The following is a 19,874-nucleotide window of genomic DNA, read 5'->3' as shown; positions in this document are numbered from 1 at the left end:
TTTCACTTATCTTGATGCTATAAGCTAAATCCAGACACAGTCAGGTGCTGAGCGTTATTCCTAGCTTCAAAGTAAGAAGTATCAGTTTCATCATCTGGCTGTGGTATAAAAGGCATAGTTTGATGCTGTAGATTATCCCAGTCTACACCACAAAAGAGGGGATGATGTTTCAGTTCTGAAACAGAAGTTTATACAAGCATTAGGAGTTTCCTTCTGTCCAAGCCCCACATTCACATTATTCACTTGATGAAAAAATGTCATTTGTTTTGTTCTGTTTTGCATTTTTAGAAAGCCCAAACCCAACTGCAATTAGATTGTAACCATCCCCAATGTCAGTGAGATCAAACTATTGTCGTACCAACTAACTTTCTTCCCCCAGCTGGAGATCCTGTTCTACGTAACTCACTCGATCAGAGGTACCTAGGGGCTGTCACAGAAAAACATTTTTCATGATTAGGCACCACAGATATTTGAAGTTAGTTTGTTATTTTTGTCAAAATCCTGGGTTGAGTGAGAACATACAGAAGTCACTGCAACCCTCCTCCATCCAGGCCACCTGCTCTTTGCTAGCCAGACCATTCCATCAGCTTTGTATAGGTTCTAAAATCATTCCCTTTCCTACCACCAGGCACAAACGTTAAAAACCACTTACGGTCAAACTACCACAGACCATCAGGTTCTGCTTTCCCAGCTACTGGAGTCAGGATAACCAACCAAGCTGTAAGCTTTTGACTCCAGAACTTCCCTGTCCTGTCCATTTTGACCAGAATTTCCTGGTACATAGCATGCAATGACCTGATTTCTGATCATGAAACATCATTCCATAATGAAAGTTGCTTTGCTGCTTTGATTGAATTCAAGAAAGCAAAATTTCAGCTGAGTGGGATAAAGACCTATGTTTTTATCACCTACAACACAGAAACTAGAAGCTAACTGAAAAGAATAATAGGAAGGGCAAGAATTACATGCAAAGGTGCACAGAAGCTGGTTCAAGAAAGTCACTACAAATTGGAATTCTAAGACATTAGAACTTGTTTATCATTTTTACATTTCCTGGTCAAAAAAAAAATCTAATGCAACATTAACATTTCGGGCAAAAGACAAGAAAGCAGAGGGTTAGCCTTCTAACTCCTTGTAATAGTTTTAACTACTATACATGCAGCAGAACACAATGCATGCATCCACCGTATGCCTACACTGCAGTTCTGCACTTAAAATAAGAATTTTCCAGTACTGAAAGTTGTCTTCGATTGAAAGATGAGCAGATTGCATCTTCTTTTACAAAGAAGTATTGATCTATGCCACAACTGGCAATCAGCTCCTGTCTATGTCTGTCAAAAAACTCTTGAGATCACATGTTCTCTGCAAACTGCTGCTTGTAAACTTCTGTTACGTGGACATAAACAGCCAACAGAAGCACACCACCAGAACGTGACAAGTTTCTCAGCAACTTAGACTTCGTGCTGGAGAAAGAGAGCAAGAATATGCATCCACATGTGTGTTCAAGGGTCGGGGGAGACAAGGATGAACAATGTGATAGACTCAATTACAGTGGAAAAAACCTAATGGCTGTCCTGAAACAAACTCATCCAACTTCACCTCAATGGGCTACAAATCAAATAAGGAGATCAGTTAACAGTTATAGGTCCTGACAAAGAACCAATTTCCTAAAACTTCAGACAGAAGGATATCATTATGTCATCTAATTTCTCACACAGAATCACAGGCAATTAGATTTTCCCCCTATTACAAAAGTTATTGCCCTTACTATTACATTTAACTAACATATCCTCAAACTAAGACATCATGTGCTTTTTGAGACACATTAAAAAGCCAAAGAATTCCCCACTGACATCATGAGCTGCACTTACAAATCTGTACCTTCTCTAATTTGATTTGGCCTAGTTTCATCTTCTAGCCTTTGATCTCTTTATGAGTAATCACTTGCATAGTAATTCCCTTGTCTAATGATCTCTCAGGCAAATTTTTCTATTTAAGATTTCTCCCTGTTTTTCCAAACCATCTCACACAGTAAATTTCCTCCTATGTTATTAAACTTCATGAAATATAGTCTCTATTATGATAGCCAGGGAGTCCTTCTACAAGGGAAAAACATATAGGTACACTTTCTAAAGTATTCTCACTGTTTAATTCTGTGTTCTCTATACATTCAGTGTAGAGAGGCAGATTCCTAAAATAGTTCCTTTGAATTGTCCTCTGTGAGAGACTTCCTTTTCCAAGCTACAGAGACCTTGATTATATGCCTAAAATTAGTTATGCCAACATGCCTCAAGTGTCTGTTACAAGAGTGGTTAACAGAGTAAACCTTGGTATGTCAGATGTCAAAGACTAAACATTCATAGCAAAGAAGTGTTAAGGTAAAGGAAAGTTCAGTATCTGACATTTTGAAAGAAGAAAGTAAAACCTTGTCACAAAACATACAGCAAATACAATGACTTGCTAAGTGTACTGACGCTATATATGGCCTATATAGCCCTAAATAGGCATTAAAATTGATTAGTCTAAGTTTTAGGAGGACAAAACTTTGAAATTTTCAAAGTGCAAAGAACACAAGAAATAAGTTCAATACTAACCCTTCAGTCCAGCTCTTTTACTACTGTCAATCGTTAAAAGAATATCTATTGCATTTTGGGCATTATCAGACAATTTTTCTTCACCTTCAGGCCAGGGAATATCTATGGACAAAGATGCAAATGAGTCAGTAATTCAAACCACACAACAGACTTCATAATAAAGATGCTTCCTCCAATTACTGAAACAGATTACCTCTTTTCAAAATATTCTGGAAGACCTGTGTTGGGGTTTCATCATTAAAAGGTGGAATTCCAGTCAGAAATTCAAACAGACAAACTCCAAGAGCCCACCAGTCTACAGCAGAACCTGAATAGGAGAAATTCAGGCCATTACAATAAAACAAAGTTGCTTAATAAACTTCGTATTTGTCATACATAATAATATTTGCAAGCATTTGAAGATTAAGCATGGCAGAAATTGAAAAATGTTTAAATTCTGCAAAAATTCTTGGTAATTAAAGAAGAGAAAAAGTAACATGTACTTAATCATGCAGAAGATTAAAGATATATTAAGAGCTTTCTCTTCCCCTCTCTAGTCTGCTCCTTTATTCATTATGAGTTTAGAGTTTACTAGTTTACTAATAAAAACAAGGGAATTAAGAACAATCAAATTACCAGCTCCTGTCACAAAGAATATAGAAACTGTCTTCTTAAAGGGGTTGTTTTGTTACAGTAAGCAGTTACCCTTCACAACTGCTCTGGAGTTCGGATGAATGCACCATGTTTTAATCCCATACCTTTCTCTCAGTTCTTTGAGAAGACTCCAAGAATTCAAACTACTGAACTTTATTTTCTTTCATCTAAATTTATGTTAAAATCTTGAAGACAGCTTGCAGAGACAAGCCAGTATGTGAGAAACTGGTATTACTTTCCCTTGCACTAAAGTTGATTAGTGTATTTATTGTAGTTACAACATGCAGTTGTTGGTTTTCTCTCCTTTGTTAAATAGCTTTGTTTTTTCAGGTTCCAGTTTTTGCCAAATCTTACTAGTCTACTTATAAACAAGCTTGCAAAGCAACCCCAAACACCACTGCATGCATTCTTAGCCTTCTGCATCTTAAAGGCATGCCCACTCCTCTGTATAAATAATGAATGACTCTGCAAAACGTTTTCAAAACATAATTCAAGTGTAATTTTGTTCAAGTGTTTAATATTTAAAAAAAATCTTTCAAGTCACCTAAAGTTAGAAAAGCAAATGTTTTCAGTCATTTCCAAAAGCCCATTTGACGAAATCCACGAATGTCTGAAAACTGAACTATACAACTGTAACTAAAATAATCCAATACACTTTTAAGCAGCTTTTAACAGCAGTAAGAACCCTTCACCAAGCTAGGCATATCAAAGCAGTGGGTCACATCCACTGTTGTTAGATGTACTTGGATATTCAGATAAAATATTCTCAACTTTAGCAAAGTCTAAGATAATCACAGCTCTGAACAAAGTACTAAAACAGGTTTTAGTAGAAATTTTCCCAAAGTCTAACTGAAGTCTAACTTCTCAAAGTCTAACTAAAGAATTACACTAAATCCTACCATATCCCTGCAAAATCATATCGGTTAATCCAAAGCAAGAAACAGAAATATAGGGTCTTGAACATCTGAATCATCTTTGCCACTAACTCAGACTGACTGTGTGAAAGTGAAAGGGAGCAATGAGAAAAAAAAGTCTCTGGATTATTTCCTTTTACAGAAAGTTACCAAGAAAAGCATGTGCTGACTTTTCTCCTGAAGTATAAACTTAGCACAGTCACAGTGATATTGAAGTTTCCTGGATTTTGGAAGCATCACATTATGCGGAGTGCGTACTGGGCATATCTTTCTATATACAGAAATACCACTAGTCAAACATTTTCCTTGGAAATTGTGATCTAATTACACTTTTGACCGTTCATAGTTTTGCTGAACACTCCTTTTCTGTACAGTACAAAGCAAACTCAGAGGTCGGAGTTCCCACATATGAAAATACAGTGAAATACGTACATTGCACTTGTTGCAAATAACCTAACAAATCTAAACACTGGTAAATGGGTACAATTCTCTGATTGAAGGCATAGGAATATAGATTTTTAAGCTGGTAGCTCAACAGTAAAATGTTGATGTTAAATATAAATTACAAACAGGAATAAATTCTAGGAATGTCACAAGACTATTTTAAGATTACAGCTACATTTACAAACAGGTTAATGACACCAAACATATTTAGCAAAGAAAAGATTTCAATTTCAAGTTCAGAAAATCCTGGCTTTGCTGAAGGTAATGAAATTTGTCTTTGTTCAAATGAAACTCCAGATCCTTTGAAGTTTTCACTTAAATCTTGAAAATATTTAATAATTGTGTGAAAAACATTTTGCAACTAGGTTTCTCATTCTCTATATAGAATTGATTACATCTACAAAGTGTTAACAAGTTTTAATGTCTGCCAAATAACCAAGATTCCTTAATGAAATTGCAAAACAATGTTTAATAATTTTAGTCGTTACATTCAAATTGTTAAAATAGTAACACAATTTTAGTTAATGTAGATTAGTTATACACAGCAGAGCTCTCTATATAATCCACAGATTAGTGATTATTCAATTTCTCAATCAGGATTCACTAATATCAACATAATTTTAAGACTATTTATTACCTTTACAAAATACAGAAAATCTAGAAGTATGTTTTTTGTGATGGAAATAAAGTGTGATAAGTACAAACTTACTCAGGGATGCACGGATTTTTAAGGCTCGTGCAAATTAGCAAGAAAATATTTCAGTCTTCTTGTTAACCTCAGTGGAGTTTTTAATGCAGAAATAAAGGAATGTACGTACTTTAGGGTTATTTTTCCAAGAAATGTTCAATTGCTACCATTGTCTACTTAGATAAAAGATCCTGTCACAATATTTAATAGACATGTTTCATAAAATCACTTACTTCAAGAATAACTGATTTTATTTCCATTTTGTAAACTGGGCTGACTGTACATTGCACTTCAATATCAATAAATGTGGAATACATTTTGAGAATAATTGGAAGCATAATCCTTTCACACGAAATTTGACTAAATTAAGAAAAAAAGTCCAAGCATACACAGGATAACAAAGCTGTGATTCTGAAGCCATATACAGGTCTTAGGCTGCCTAAGTACAGCTTCTGATTCATTAAATTAGCAGCAGGCAAATCTGTGTCAGATAGTTCAAGCCTCTGATTATGGGGAAAAAAATAAAATGCAAGGAGCTGCTGAGGCAAACGGATATCAATATTGGCAAACACAAAGCACTATATATTTTTTTAAAAAATCACTATCATTCTAACTGATGTTTTTAGTACTCTAAAGACGTTTAGATATGTAAGCACCAGTCACCCTTCAAGTATTTATAAAACTCTGTGGTTTGTTTTCCTTACCATGAGGCTTTGTCAAAAGCAGCTCAGGTGCCAGATAGTCTGGAGTCCCTAGGATGCGTTCACCTTCTACTGGGGCAGCTCCTCTTCTTACACTCTTTGGAGTCCTGTACGGTGTGCCAGCATCTCCCTGATGAGGTGTCTTCAAGTATGCAAAAAAAAAAAAAAAAAAAAGCTCACTCCCATGCCTACGTTCAGTAATGGTATAATAACAGTTGAGACTTCAGTCTAAGTTAAGGACATACATACTACAAAATTTACATTTCCAAGCATGTGTGAATTGTGATTCCATCTTTATATCATCTTGAAGGTAAATAATGCCTATGTCAAATTCACAAGTAATATCTTAAAAAAAAAAAAGCACACACCATTCCCTTCAAACTTGGAATCTGGAAAAAAAATTATTTGCTAAAAGGAATGTCAAAATAGACTAATTTTAGCATCAAGTTCTCAATATAAAGCAAGTATATATGGCAAACTATGACTGTAAAATAAGAAACCTGAATTTTTTTTTACTGCATGCCATATATACTAAACAGAATTTGAATGAGCTTTATGCTGTTTAAGCTGTATTCTAGGAGTTGCATAATAGCTGTTGATGAAATTCTGCCCAAGTTATAATTATATTACTGTTTACATCTACACAGGCCCTCAGAAAGTAATCAGGGACAAAATCAGAAGACAACATAGGCAAACTTGCAAATAGATCAATAAATTCTTGCAGTTAATAGGCTCACTGCAATGAAGGATTTTCTGCTAAGGCCTAAAGATGCTACTAAAGTATTTGGCGGTTACTTTCATTCTTTATTTTTCTATATACCCTCAATTTCAATGTATCTGGTACAATTTGGTTTCCCACTTTGTTTTCAATTAAGCAGTTCAGCGTGTTATCACTATACCATACAGGCTACAGAATCTACTAGTAAAATAGTAAATACATAATCACCTAGCATGATGCTATTTTGTGAGACTCGAATATTTCGACCTTTGGACTTGAATAAGAGGATAGTTCTTTTACATACTTAAGATCATCAGTTATTTATCTATTTAACAGAACATGAAGTGCATATTATCCTGACTCCGTTTCAGCTGAACACAAGTTTTGTTGTCAGTAAAATTTTATGGTGAATATAAACAAGCAATTGAGACAAGGACAGCAGAAGAAAAGAGACATTCTCCCAAATACTGCTATGTGTGATCCTTTTTGGTACACCAAATTATTCATTTACTCACTAATAAATATTTTTAGAATTCTTTCCAAAAGCTTTAAATCCTGCAACTCAAACTTAAGTAACTCAAAGGTTTTATAAAACTATACTAAAACAGAACAGTAGGCATGGATTGAAAAGTATATTCACACCTTTTCCACATCTAGAGGTCTAATTTATTTTAAGTTAAGACAGTAGGATTTTATTTACTATTAACAGGATTAACACAGTCAAAGCAATCCTTATAACTTGCAGGCAGCTGTTACTGCTTGCATCAGTCTTCATAATATGCTTGTAATCAGCACTTGATAGTACACACCATGGCATCAGTTCTACCCAGAAGGAAAAAAAAAAATAGCAGGCAGAAGTTACCAGCAACTCAACAGCTTTCACAGACTGCATTGGGGGAGCAGGAAAAGTCAGAGACATTCCATTACAGCTGAAAACTTAAAATAACTCACTGGAAGTACCACACTACTACAGAGGCAGGTTGTGACAAAACAACAGTTTCTTTACCTGTTCACAGTAAAAGCACAGGACTTCTGTGAGAGACAGACTAGGACAATGCTCACTGGACCAAACACAAACAGTGGACATGCAGTTATCGCTAAGCTCTTACTGAAGCAATCACTTTGGCGACACAACTGCAATAAGCCCAAGTCTGTCATCTTTGTGCAAGTGCAAGTCATCTTTGACAGGTTACCTCCAACTACTTTGACTTTTCTTAAGTTACCAAGCAAGAGAGTAATTTCACATCCCTAATACCTAATGTACACTCAGACAATTTCTGTATGTCATTACAGACCTGATATACCCTATGTGGTCTTCCTTTCTGTGATGGAGTAATAGCTGTTGGGTAAGATTCACTACAAGCAGGTGAAAGATCCATTATATCCACGGAAGCCATACTACATGGCTCAGATGCATTGGATACATTAATCTGACTGTTGTAACTTCGAAAGACAACAGCATTTTTTTTGAAGAGGTTCATTGTTTGCATTATCTTTTCTGAAGGGGAAGATACTGTGTCAAGGTAAGTTTCTACCGCATGTTTTTGGTTGTTATCCTGTGCATGATGTAACAACTTGCAGTCCTGGACAACATGCTCTTCTCCATTTTGAGAAGGATCTCGGGAGTTTGGTGATGTTATCAGCATGTCTTCAGGTTTTAGTTCTTCAAAGGAGAGGTCTTTAACACTTTTATCCAAATCTAAGAGCTGCTTTTCTAAATGACTGTCTGTAACAGAGATTTCAGGAAAGGATAAGTCAGAGTCCGCACTAAGGACTCCAAGAGGCTTGTCATCATCAGTGCCTAAGAAACTTGAGTTCATATACTCCTTTTTATCATCCTTGTCATAGTCTGCATCCAGGTCACACATAAGATTTTTAGCTATTACTGGAGTAACTGATTTATCTACTGTTTCCTGCTTGCTAATATAACCCTTAACTTGTTCCTTGCTTTTGCAGGTGTCATGTAGGCACTTATCACTACAAAGCATTAAGGATTGAATTTCTGTTGTCAAACCTGTCCTTTGGTTTACTTGAAATTCTAAGATTTGACAGCCACGTTTATATTCTGCATTGCTTTTTTTAACATAGTTAAGTTGCTGACAAGGACTAGTATCAACTAGTTCAAAGCTTCTTTTCACACCTGTTTTTTCAAGAATTTCTTCCTCTTTGGTAGGCTTGATAGGATCATTCAACCATGAAGGTGACTGCTGGTGACTGGAAGTTTCTGCTGTCTCATTAGTCTCATCCCTTTTATTTGCAGTAAGTTTTTCTTCCCAAGTCTTACTTTCAGAGAGACATTTTCTGACTATGCCTTTCACATCCAGTGCAGTTACAGGAGTACCCATCACATCAGAACATTCAATTTCTAACTTCTGCCTGCTGCCAGAATCATTGCTACTGATGGGAGAAATGGCCGACTCGAGTTCTTTTTTCTTTAATTCTTTAATATCTTTGCCATTCAGTAATTGTACATTAGAAAGGAGAGCTGACTCGCTGTTATTTGTTTTGCCTGTTGTAGAACATAGTTCATCTTCAGTTTGCTGCAAATAAGCACATTAGAAGTTGAATATCAAGAAAAATATGATCACAACTTTACAGAAATATACCCTTGAAAATACCTTCTTTCTGTTTCAATACATAATTGAATGTTAGCAAACATTATTTATTATTTCTAACCAGTAGTGATAAACGTAATAAATGATGCATCCTAAAAAAAAAGAAAAATTAAATTAGGGAGCAACTTTGATAATTTGACTTTTTAGGACATGAAATACAAGCTTCCTTGAATAAAACAGAAAGCTCAGTATTTTTAAAAGCTAAAAGAGGAAGATTTTATCATTTCATACTGAGAAGTTAAACTAAACCATACTACCTTATCATTTCATACTAAGAAGTTAAACTAAACCATACTACCTTATCATTTCATACTAAGAAGTTAAACTAAACCATACTACCTTGTGGTATGTTACACTTTGGAGGTGGCAAAAGGAAATTTTGATTTTACTGCTAGCTTTTGTAGCACAATAGTAAAAGCAAGGCCTTGGAAAGTGAACAGCTGAAGAATTGCAAATAGATTTATATATAAATTCTGTTTTGTGAGCTAAATAGGAATAGTGACAAACAGCTAAATAGAAAGGCAACATTTTCCTTTAGGTCTTCTACATTTGCCTATATAGAATTTCATTAATAGTTTAAAATTGTAGAAGGTATTTAAATCAGTTATCACTAATTACATATGCTAGGTTAATTGCTACAAAAACCTTCAGCAATACAAATATTAAAAAAAACTACACATTTCAGTCTGCTACCAGCTAGGAAAAGCAATGTTTAAGTTTTATTTATATATACATAGTTATATGCCTATATACATATGTATGTACGTATAAATTCTTTCCAATTGCTGCATTCTTAAAGGGTTTTCCTGTCTGCATGCTGGGCTAATAAAGCTATAGATATAACGTAAGCTTCCAGAGAGCCAGTGCTCCCAGCACTGCCTGCCTTGTGGAACACAGGACTAAACCCAGGAGTAGTCTTCCCTTCTACCCCTTTCCTGGGGGCTAGATGGCATTTGCTCTTATATTGCACAGGATTACTATTTTCCCCCTTCCTCCTTGGCAGGGTGGAAGAAGAAAGGTAATAGTAGTTTGATCCAAAATACTCCTACTCAACAAGGATTACTATCAGTTCTTTTCCTATAGCTGGACTTCTCTACATTTGCAATACATAGGAAAAGTAAAGAAGATTTGCATACAGCACATATAAAAGGACAAGGTCATTTTAATTACTAGTGGAAAAAAAAGAAGCAATCCTCACCTCTACATCTTTCTCCCACCTGGGGCTGCTGCAACATTCTGATTCCAAACTGGACACACGTGTGTGTGACTGACTACTGGCACTGGAGGTACCAAACCTTTTTCTTGACTGAAGTAGAGTTGGAGTTAAACTCCTCACTGGCATCGCTGGGGTGAACGCAGAATTATCAAGACCTTGAAAAGAAAAAAAAATAAAATTCAAGTATTGATCCAAATAAGCAGCATATATAGCACACGTTATCCAGCTTCACACTGTGTCAAGCTATCACTCTGAATGAAATTATGGAATGCTGTGTGTGATATGGTAATTGTTCTCTTGTCATCTTTCCTGCATAATAAGTTCGTTCATTTTTTGAGGTAGGGACCTGGCAAGAGCTTTCAAAATGACATTAGTATTAACACACAATAACTATCTTTTTCATTTTGATTTGGAAATGTCAAAGCATGAAAATAAGAATAAATGAAAGCATATGTGGCTCTATTAAATTATTTTCAGAAAAGTATGCCAAGAACTGTCACTATTTCTGTAGAATCTTAAAGGGTCATTTTGAATTCAGTGGTTGTGCATTTCAAAATCAAGATGTGGCAGTAGTAATCTAGCTGAAAAAAAGACAGATCTTAAAAACAGAAGTACTGATAGACAGCAAGAAACTGATAGAAGCACTGGCTTTTACAAGTGATCCTAGATGTTCACACAAGTTAATCAAACAAAAGGAAATACAATAAAGCTTATAACTGAGAGTGTTATTTGGTATTACGCTCAGTTTACTCACATGCTTTGAATAATTTTGTTGAAAGAGGGGTATTTTCCTTTTGGACGATAGATGCAGGAGAAACCACTCCATGCAGACCATCAGAAGCTCCATGTGAACTGGGCCCTGGCATTTTCATTCCAACAGGAGTATACTATCAAGCAAAAAAATATATGTAAAAAAAAAAAAAAGATAATGATGCCTGAACAAAGCATCCAGCATTGTAAGTGCAGTTCTACCTACTTACTTACTGATTCTATGATTCTACTCTTTATTAAATATGCATAGGAACTGAGCCATATCCATATACTGAACTTTTTCTTTGTTAAGTACAATTGATAATCACTGATTTGAAACATAGTCCCAGGTAATTTCTCCAGAATTTCAAGGCACTGAAAATGCATCATAGAACATTCTATTAGCTGAAACTAGAGATGTAATAAAAACTGATCAGTACAATTACTATACTTAAGACAATGAAGTATTTCAATCCTTCAGTTTTCTCAAAGAAAGTAATAATTGCTTACAAAACCCAGAGAGCTGATGAGAGACAACAGTTGCCCAGGAGTACGTGAGTAGTCTTGTTTTGGCTTTGCCATTGATGGGGTAGTGAGGATATCTATCATATTTATCTCTACAAACAGATTGAAGGGAAAAAAGCTCATCAGTTTTTCCTTCTACAATCAAAAAAGCGAAATCATAGATGTTTACTAATATCTAAGTTAGGTCAAGAGAAAAGTTTAGTGACATAATGAACAAGTACACAGAAGCAGCCTCCAAAAGCAAATGAAGACATTCCTGTACATTTTTATTGAATAAAAGCCATTTCTTGGTGTATAGCCTGCATAAAAACCACACTTTATAAATTCAAAAATGGTAGAAGTCCAACTTCTTTTCCAGGATAATTTTTATTTTTGTTTTTTTGGAATCAGTTTGTTTTTAGGTTCTTTTTAGGTAGAGAGTCCTGCTTATAACCTATCAGCTAAGATGATACGTTTGGTCCAGAGCATGCCCTCTTTCTAAGGATGTCTTGGAAAGAAGCTGAAGATGAACTTTTTAATAAGTGAAAATTCAACTTTAGATGCCATCTTTTGCTCAGAGAAAGTAAATAGGCTCATAACTACTTCTGTCATATTGAGATAAACCTAATAGTCTGTTCTAAGTTACCAGTTAAAGCAGCATATAATAGAAAATATAGTAAACTTAGCACTTTTCCCTATACTGTTAAAACCATGAATCAGAAACTCTCTATATAGACAACTCTGAATTTCTATATTCCCCTAGTTGACTGCATTTAAAAACCATGTTCCCCTAATGCTTGTTAGAAAACCAAGTTTCTGCTGCCCAGCATAAGTTGGGCTGAAACAGCTAAGGGTTTGGAGACAGGAAGCAGCTGTTCTCCCCAAGATCTGCAGCCTATTGCCTGTACCAGATAGTCATCTGACAAGTCGGCTACATTTTCTGCTACTTAAACACAATAGGACATGTTCATATGCTAAAGCTGCAATTCATAACCTTCTGTTAGGCAAAGCTCATTACTATTTCTTTCACTTCCTCCTCTTGTTTCTCGCATTAACACTGGCAAAGTCCCAATTCAGGTTAGAAATTAATATTCACAAGGTCAGAGAAGAAAAACAATCCCCTCCCTCTCACTCTCCCCCCCCCCGCCCCCAAAACCCTACAAGCATCAAAAGTCAGAAATAAGTAGTGGTACACCAAGAAATTGCCAGGATTAGCCATTCATTCTTTGATTTCTCCTAACAGACTTTGTAGAAAACTTTGAAATCCGTAACACTTAAAAGAAATGTCCCTAGATCATTTTTCATACATCTTTATCCAATACAATATAAAGTGCACAGTGCAGTTGCTTAAACAGCAAGCAATTTATTTGTACTTATTACCAACTGTAATCAATATTACTACAGCATAGAGACTTATTTTAACTGGAGCCTCTGTTTGCTACTAGAAAGTAAAACATTCAAGATACTAGAAGATGACACAGAAAAATAAGAAATACAAACAACAGAATACTGATGCATCTTACCTCTGTTCAGAGTAACTCTGGAAAGCCCAAAATCCGTCAACTTTATGTGGCCTTGATTAGAAATGAGCATATTGTCTGGCTTTAAATCCCTGAAGATATAATTAAAATCAGCAAAAAGACAAATCAGCAATATTAAGAAAATTATCTAACCAGAAACACTTAGTCCCAAAAACTTAACAATGTATCTCATCCTCTTTATTAAAGTCTTTTAGCCAACAGAAGGGAGGGATATACCAAAAAAGTTAAACACATATAGCACTAAATATTGTACCATGTATTTTGGAATATGTGCATGTCACAATGTGCACATACCAATATCGAACCACGTGCATGCCACACGAATTAGATGTTTTGCAATTTGGCAGAATTGCTAAAAATAAACATAAAAAACATGCTATATTTTATAATAAATATGGTCTTTTATTTCCAGAAGATTAAAAAGACCAAACTACTACATACTTCTTTGCAGGAAAAAAAAAAGGTTTTACCTGTGGATTATCCCATGCCTGTGAAGGTAGTCAAGAGCCAGTGCTACTTCAGAAATATACTTTACAGCCATTTCTTCATCAAAATATCCATAAATATGGAGAAGAGATTTGACATCTCCACCAATAAGGTATTCCATCACCTGCCATTCAAGTGTTTTAAATTATGATTTTAAATTTGCAAGTAAATTATAAAATAGCTTCCACCTCCAAAAAGCGTCACTTCAAAGAGTGAGAGTTGATTAGAAGCTTCCTTGTGGTAGCTTATTTAATTCCTAAAAGAATACTACTTTCATTTTGATAAATGAATGCTTTCTCCTAATTTACATTCTTCTATTATTTGTCTAGCTTACTTTCTGTAGTCTGCTTTTCAGTTAGCTTCAAAATTCTGAAAGGTAAGATTTCCTTATAATGCAAAATAATTTGCAAAGCAATTCTATGAAACAAGGCCTGCATCCTAAAACCACTGAAGCTGTAATCTGTATAAAGTAGGTATCAATGATTTTATTTTGCAAATGTTTATACATGTTACAATGTTTAACGTAAATCCAGACCTGAGCTTTACGAAATAAGTGGTACAAACTAAAAAACAAAAATACAATGAAAACAATCACACACTTAGGATGCTGAAGAAATCATTAAAAAGAATTAGCAATATGCATGTATGTAAATGCACACACAATTTAAATGCAAATTGTTTTCAGCCTCCTAAGCCAAATGGCACCACATTAAATGGTCCAAAGGTGATTTTCTGTGAAACCTCTTAGAGCAAGGTTTTAAAAGTCTTAACTTGTCAAATCAATAGTAACGCTATTTTAGCATGTATAAAAAAATTATGCATGAGGGACTAAGCAGTCATGGCTTAGAGGAAAAAAAAGAAAGAAAGAAAACCCTACCAAACAAAAAAACCCAAAGGTTTCAAAAATCTACTTTTCAACGATAAGGAGTTTATGGTTTTTCGGTCAAGAAAACTCACCAGTACTTAGATTATGATGTACAGAACTATTTAATATATGTGAGTCAAGCATCTCCTTTAAAAATTCTTCACCCTGAAATCCTCCTCTCTTCCGAGCAGCAAATAACAGAGATTCCAGGAAAAGAAGTCTTCACTTACATTCAAAATGCATTGTAAGAGTGCATATCAACCTCAGTCTCAGCATTTATACAAGATGACAAATGTGTACGTTCGTAGCAGACCAGGCAAATTCTGCTAGACCCTTTGTAGATAGTCTTAATCTGTACTCACCAGTGCCTTTGCATGGAGACAGTTTATAAAGCTACATTCAAACCCTACAGAACTCTGTATAGGCTAGCCTTAGTTCTGCCAGTTGGTTATATTCTTGTCATCTAACCCAATTACATTAATTTATTTTTAGTGTAGGCAATAAGCAATCCTTACTAGCAAACCACAAAGTATCTTTCAGTTATTTGGATTCTGCTTGAATAGAATGGTTTCCTTTTTGTTTTCCCAATGGCTTCCACAAAGTCCTAAATCAGACTATCTATTAGAAACGAATCTCCTGTTAAAGAGAACAGAGGTGGAAAGATCTCAAAGGTGCAAGGAGAAAAGGAACATTTCACTTGTTCAACTATTCCAAGAAAGAAGAAACAAGAAATGACTAAGGAACATCCATTTGCCACCACAGAAACATGGTTTTAGACATGTACGTTGTTCCGCATTCTGTTCTTAATGCTGTCACAAAACACACAAGCTATCTGTTTACTCACCAAATAGACATTATTAGCTGACTGAAGTGAGTAGTATAAGTGCACAATGAAAGGACTTTTACTGAGAGCCAATGCATCCCTCTCTGCCTGGACTTGGTGAACCATGTTTTTATTGATCATGTCTGCTTTCTTCATCACCTTAAAAAAAAAGTAGATATACATTAACTATCATTCCCATTTTCAATACTTACTTTCTTCAAAAAAAAAGTTGTTTTGAAAATACACATGCTGCAATTATACTGGTGAATTAGTTTTCTAGACTAACTTACAGTTCATTAGTCAATTCATTTATCTCCATACTTCAAGCCTACACAAATGTTATATAATGGAGATAGAACTTTATACAAAGAATTACAAAATGCACTTTTTGCTTAGGTTACTGAAGAACCTTTTTTCATTGGTCCTTCTAATTGAGTCCTGAATGGAAATCACACTACCAACATTTCCTGTGATCACACAGGCTAAATTTGAAGCTAAACTGTCCCACAGGATTCTTATCCACAATACTCAAAGATGCCTACTTCAGAGAACCAGGAAAAAGTATTCAATACTTAAAGAGACAGTCGCTGACCAAGTCTTTCTATTTCTTCAGAGGACATCATAGGCTTAACCACTAAACATGTAACATTAAGCCATCGCTCAAGTGCAAGACTTCATTAAAAAAAAAAAGCACTCTCTTCCTAAGTTAAATTAATGGCCATTAAACTATTCTAGCCTTTTATCTCTAACTTTGCAGAGAAATCAAACAAGCTCTTGCTTAAAATTTATTGTTAGGTCATTCAATGCACATTTCTTTCCTTTGGGAAGAAGTTTCAACAAATGTATGCAACTTATGAAACAGTAACAAACTGTTAATTGAATTAATAAGTTCCTGTATTGAATTGCTTCATTGATGCCTGCTCAGTATTATTCTTAGAGCAGAACATGCAAATAATAGCACATTTTGTATGTATTTAAGCAGGCAGTGCATATTCATCAGAAGTGTATTCATGTCTGACATCTTTGGTCCCAATATAAATGGCAATGTGAAAGCAATATAGTTTATTTACCTCTATATGCAACACAAACTGTAACAAACCAAGTCCACAGTGGCCAGCCCTATTATCAAAGTTAGTAACAAAAAAAAAAATAACAAGACTTATGCAGAAGGTATTGAATCACACTTTTATAAACATTGATCTCAATTGTGCAAATATTTAGCACATGCTAAATTCTGTAGCTGAGTACAATCCATAAATTTCATTGCAATGTTATCAACACAAAAGCTTTCAGGTCATAATACTTGAAATAAAATTATGTTAAAAAATGTAGCTTTAAGCACTAATATGTTGAGCTGTTTGTTTTGCATGACTATTTTCATGTTTCCTTTTCTTTGTGCACTAAGCAGCTGATTATAACTCACAGATGCAAAGTCAAGTTTGCACATAACATTGGTAAAGTTTTACTGACCAATATAGCTTAGAACGGGTTGTAATCAGGCTTTTAATCTTTTGTGTATACACGGAGAAAATCTAGCAGTTTGTTTTAATGTATACTTAACAAAATGGTTTTTATAACTTGCTTTTATTGTACATCTCATCTCAGAGACAGACTTTTCATTCACAGGCAAATACGAGAATATTCATTCCAGCAGCGCTACAACTGAAAATACTCAATTATAACACGAATTTACAGACAAGAACCAAAGAGCTTATTGATGCTTTAGAAAGCTTTTGATGCACTTTCCTCAACATTTAAGGTACTTCAGAAAGCACTTGTTGCTACCTGATGCCTCCGTAACAAAACCTCCAGGCGAACGGGAACGCGAAGAGAAAGCCAAGCACAGCCCGGCGGCCGACACCTCCCCCAGGCGCTCGACTCGTGCCAGGGGGGCGGCAGCTCCGCCAGGAGCCCGAGCGAAGGGCTCACCGCAGGGCGAGGCTCGGGGCCCGGGCCACCCCTCGGCACGGTGCCGCGGAAGGGGCACCAGGGCCAAGGCCCAGGGCAGGGGACAGCCTGGGCCCGCGGGGCGCCGCCCGCGGCACGGGGTTAACCACCGCCACAGCCGTGGGGCTCCCACGGCCGCCGAGGGGCGCGCGGAGGCGCGGCGAGATGAGGGGGGAGGGGCACGCGCCCCCCCCCCACGCCCCGCGCGGGGGGCGAGGTGACGTCATCCCGCGAGGGGAGGCCGCCCCTCCCCCGCGGGCGGCCCCTCACCTTCACCGCGTAGAGCCTCCCCGCCTTGCGGCCCAGGTAAACCTTCCCGAAGGCGCCGCGGCTGATGGGCTTCACGATGGTGAACTCCTCGATGGAGGGCGGCCGCGGAACCGCGATTCGCCTCTCGCCCGATGCGGCCTCGGCCGCCGGCTCCACCGTCCCCATGGCGGCCCTCGGGCGCGGGCCCGCGTCCCGCGCCAATTCAAAGCGGCGCCCCGCCCCACGCGCCGTGACGTCACCGGCCAACGGGCGCGCGCCGGGGAGGGCGGGGTGCTCTCGCGAGATTCCTCGCAACCTGGGGCGGCGCGGCGAGGACGCTGGGGTGCGCTGTGCTGCGCGAAATGGCGGCGGGGCGGGCGGCCTGTGGTGGGGAGCGTGTCGGTGCTAAGTGCCCTATGGGCGGCAGCCCCGCCACTGGCGCTCCCGGGCAGCGGCTTCTGATGCAACTTCTTGTAATGCTGAGGCGGTTAACGTGCCAGCTGCAGAGTGCTTCTGCACAGCTGCTACTGGAGAACTCTTCCTTATTTCTAATTCCCTCTTTCTAATACTCTGCTCTCTGTTTATAATTCTGTACTGCTTGGGAGTCCTGTGATTCCTCGCCAGCCTCCTACCTGGTAGCTGGTGCCAAAAGGCCTGGCATGTAGTCTCATGTAGCACTGGAGTGCAGTGCTACTCCACTGTGTTTGGTGAGCAGTGTTTCCTGCAAGGCCATAATCTAGGGAGCTAAGTGCTTATTACTGACAGAAGTGAGCAGAATAAAGTTGATTGCAGCAAACCTCAAAAGTTGGTGTTTTAATGCCAGTATTTCTGACTCTTAATTGCTGGGTCTTGTGACTAGCTAGGCTGTGCTGACTTGGTAGCTCATGACAGCTCTCTCAGTTTCATCATAAGTTCTCCTTATAAATCACCTGATTTTATCATACATAATAATTAAAAATAAATTAGCATTCATTCTTTTTTTTTTTTTTTTTTTTTTTTTTTAGAAAAATGATTAATTGGCACAAGCTGTTGGAAGCTGTCATTGATTTTATAGATTAGTAACTATCCAGTTATCATCTAGGTTTCTAATTTGGAAATAGGTTGATACTAGCTACCAGCAGGTAGATTGGCCTTTGGATCTCTCCTGGATGCTTGAACGAATTTGACAAAACTCAATGTGAGATGTTACACAATTGGAAAGCAATACTTAAATTAAAAAAAAATTGATTTTGGTTCCACATATTCATTTCTTCATAGGTTTCACATACACATCTTCTCATACTTTAATGTTTACAAGCACCAAGAGTTGTGCCTCCTACGTAGTATAGCCAGGATCACTTGAATGCAACACAGAGCATACGCTATCTACTGAGTCTGTACTATCTCTATTGAGTCCTTACTGTCCCTTATCTCTTCCTGGATTGGTGATGACAGACTGTGTTTGGGGCACATCTTCTGCGATCAGGAGTTCCTATGATACCATCTGTTGCCTCAGATTCTTGTTTGCTTCATCGTCCATAAACCTTAGGCAAGGTTGCTACCCTTTGTCTTTCCTTCCTTATTTTGGGTAGCTCAGTGGCTACCATCTATCTTCCTGTTAGGACAGGAGGAAGAGAAATGGTATACACAATGTGCTATGACCTTGTTGCATCCTCCTGTTATCAGAGCATGAATCTTCTGAGATAGCTAGGGCCTTATCAGAGCGCAGGCCTTCTGGTCTCAATGTAAGCAGCAGTCTTTGTCCTTACCAGTTTTATTGCTGTCAGCTGTGCTCTTTATCATTCTTTCAATGTTTTTCATATTGCTTTCACACATACGCTGCTGTTCATAATTATCTGTACATTAGCAAAGACTTATCTGTACAGAGGCCAGTGCAGAGTTAAGGGTGTTTGTGCTAGCACAAGAGATTTGTCTAATTAGGGCTTTGCTTTGCTTAAAGATACATAGACCACTTAGAATCTGGTACATATTGCACAAGGAAATCTTCTGTGAAAGTGCTGCTGTCCCACGTATGTCAGCAATCAGTACAGTTTAATGTGAAAATATAGAAAATAGCATTTTAAACAAGTTTTCTCTAATGGTATTACAGACAATATATCACTGTATTTGTCATTTAAGTCTTCAGTATTAGTTTAACTATGTCTCTTGTCAGCATAATTTTTTTTTAGCAGAAAAGTATAATTGAG

At 37.1% G+C, this 19,874-nt stretch overlaps 1 protein-coding gene across 1 annotated transcript; it reads right to left on the bottom strand.

Moving 5' to 3' along the window:
• MASTL (microtubule associated serine/threonine kinase like) lies at positions 1–13,864 on the bottom strand. Its single transcript, XM_062567687.1, has 10 exons — positions 13,789–13,864; positions 13,301–13,389; positions 11,784–11,890; positions 11,278–11,410; positions 10,506–10,678; positions 7,988–9,232; positions 5,978–6,116; positions 2,788–2,901; positions 2,595–2,696; positions 1–175 (listed from the first exon to the last, which is right to left on the bottom strand). The coding sequence occupies exons 1-10, from the start codon at positions 13,857–13,859 to the stop codon at positions 18–20; spliced, it is 2,331 nt and encodes a 776-aa protein (XP_062423671.1). The 5' UTR covers positions 13,860–13,864; the 3' UTR covers positions 1–17.
• Positions 13,865–19,874: the final 6,010 nt, after the last annotated feature.

The sequence above is a fragment of the Rhea pennata genome, chromosome 2 (assembly GCF_028389875.1).
Source record: "Rhea pennata isolate bPtePen1 chromosome 2, bPtePen1.pri, whole genome shotgun sequence".
NCBI lineage: Eukaryota > Metazoa > Chordata > Aves > Rheiformes > Rheidae > Rhea > Rhea pennata.
The sequence above is the reverse complement of the archived record's forward strand: the minus strand, read 5'-3'. Positions and strand labels throughout refer to the sequence as shown.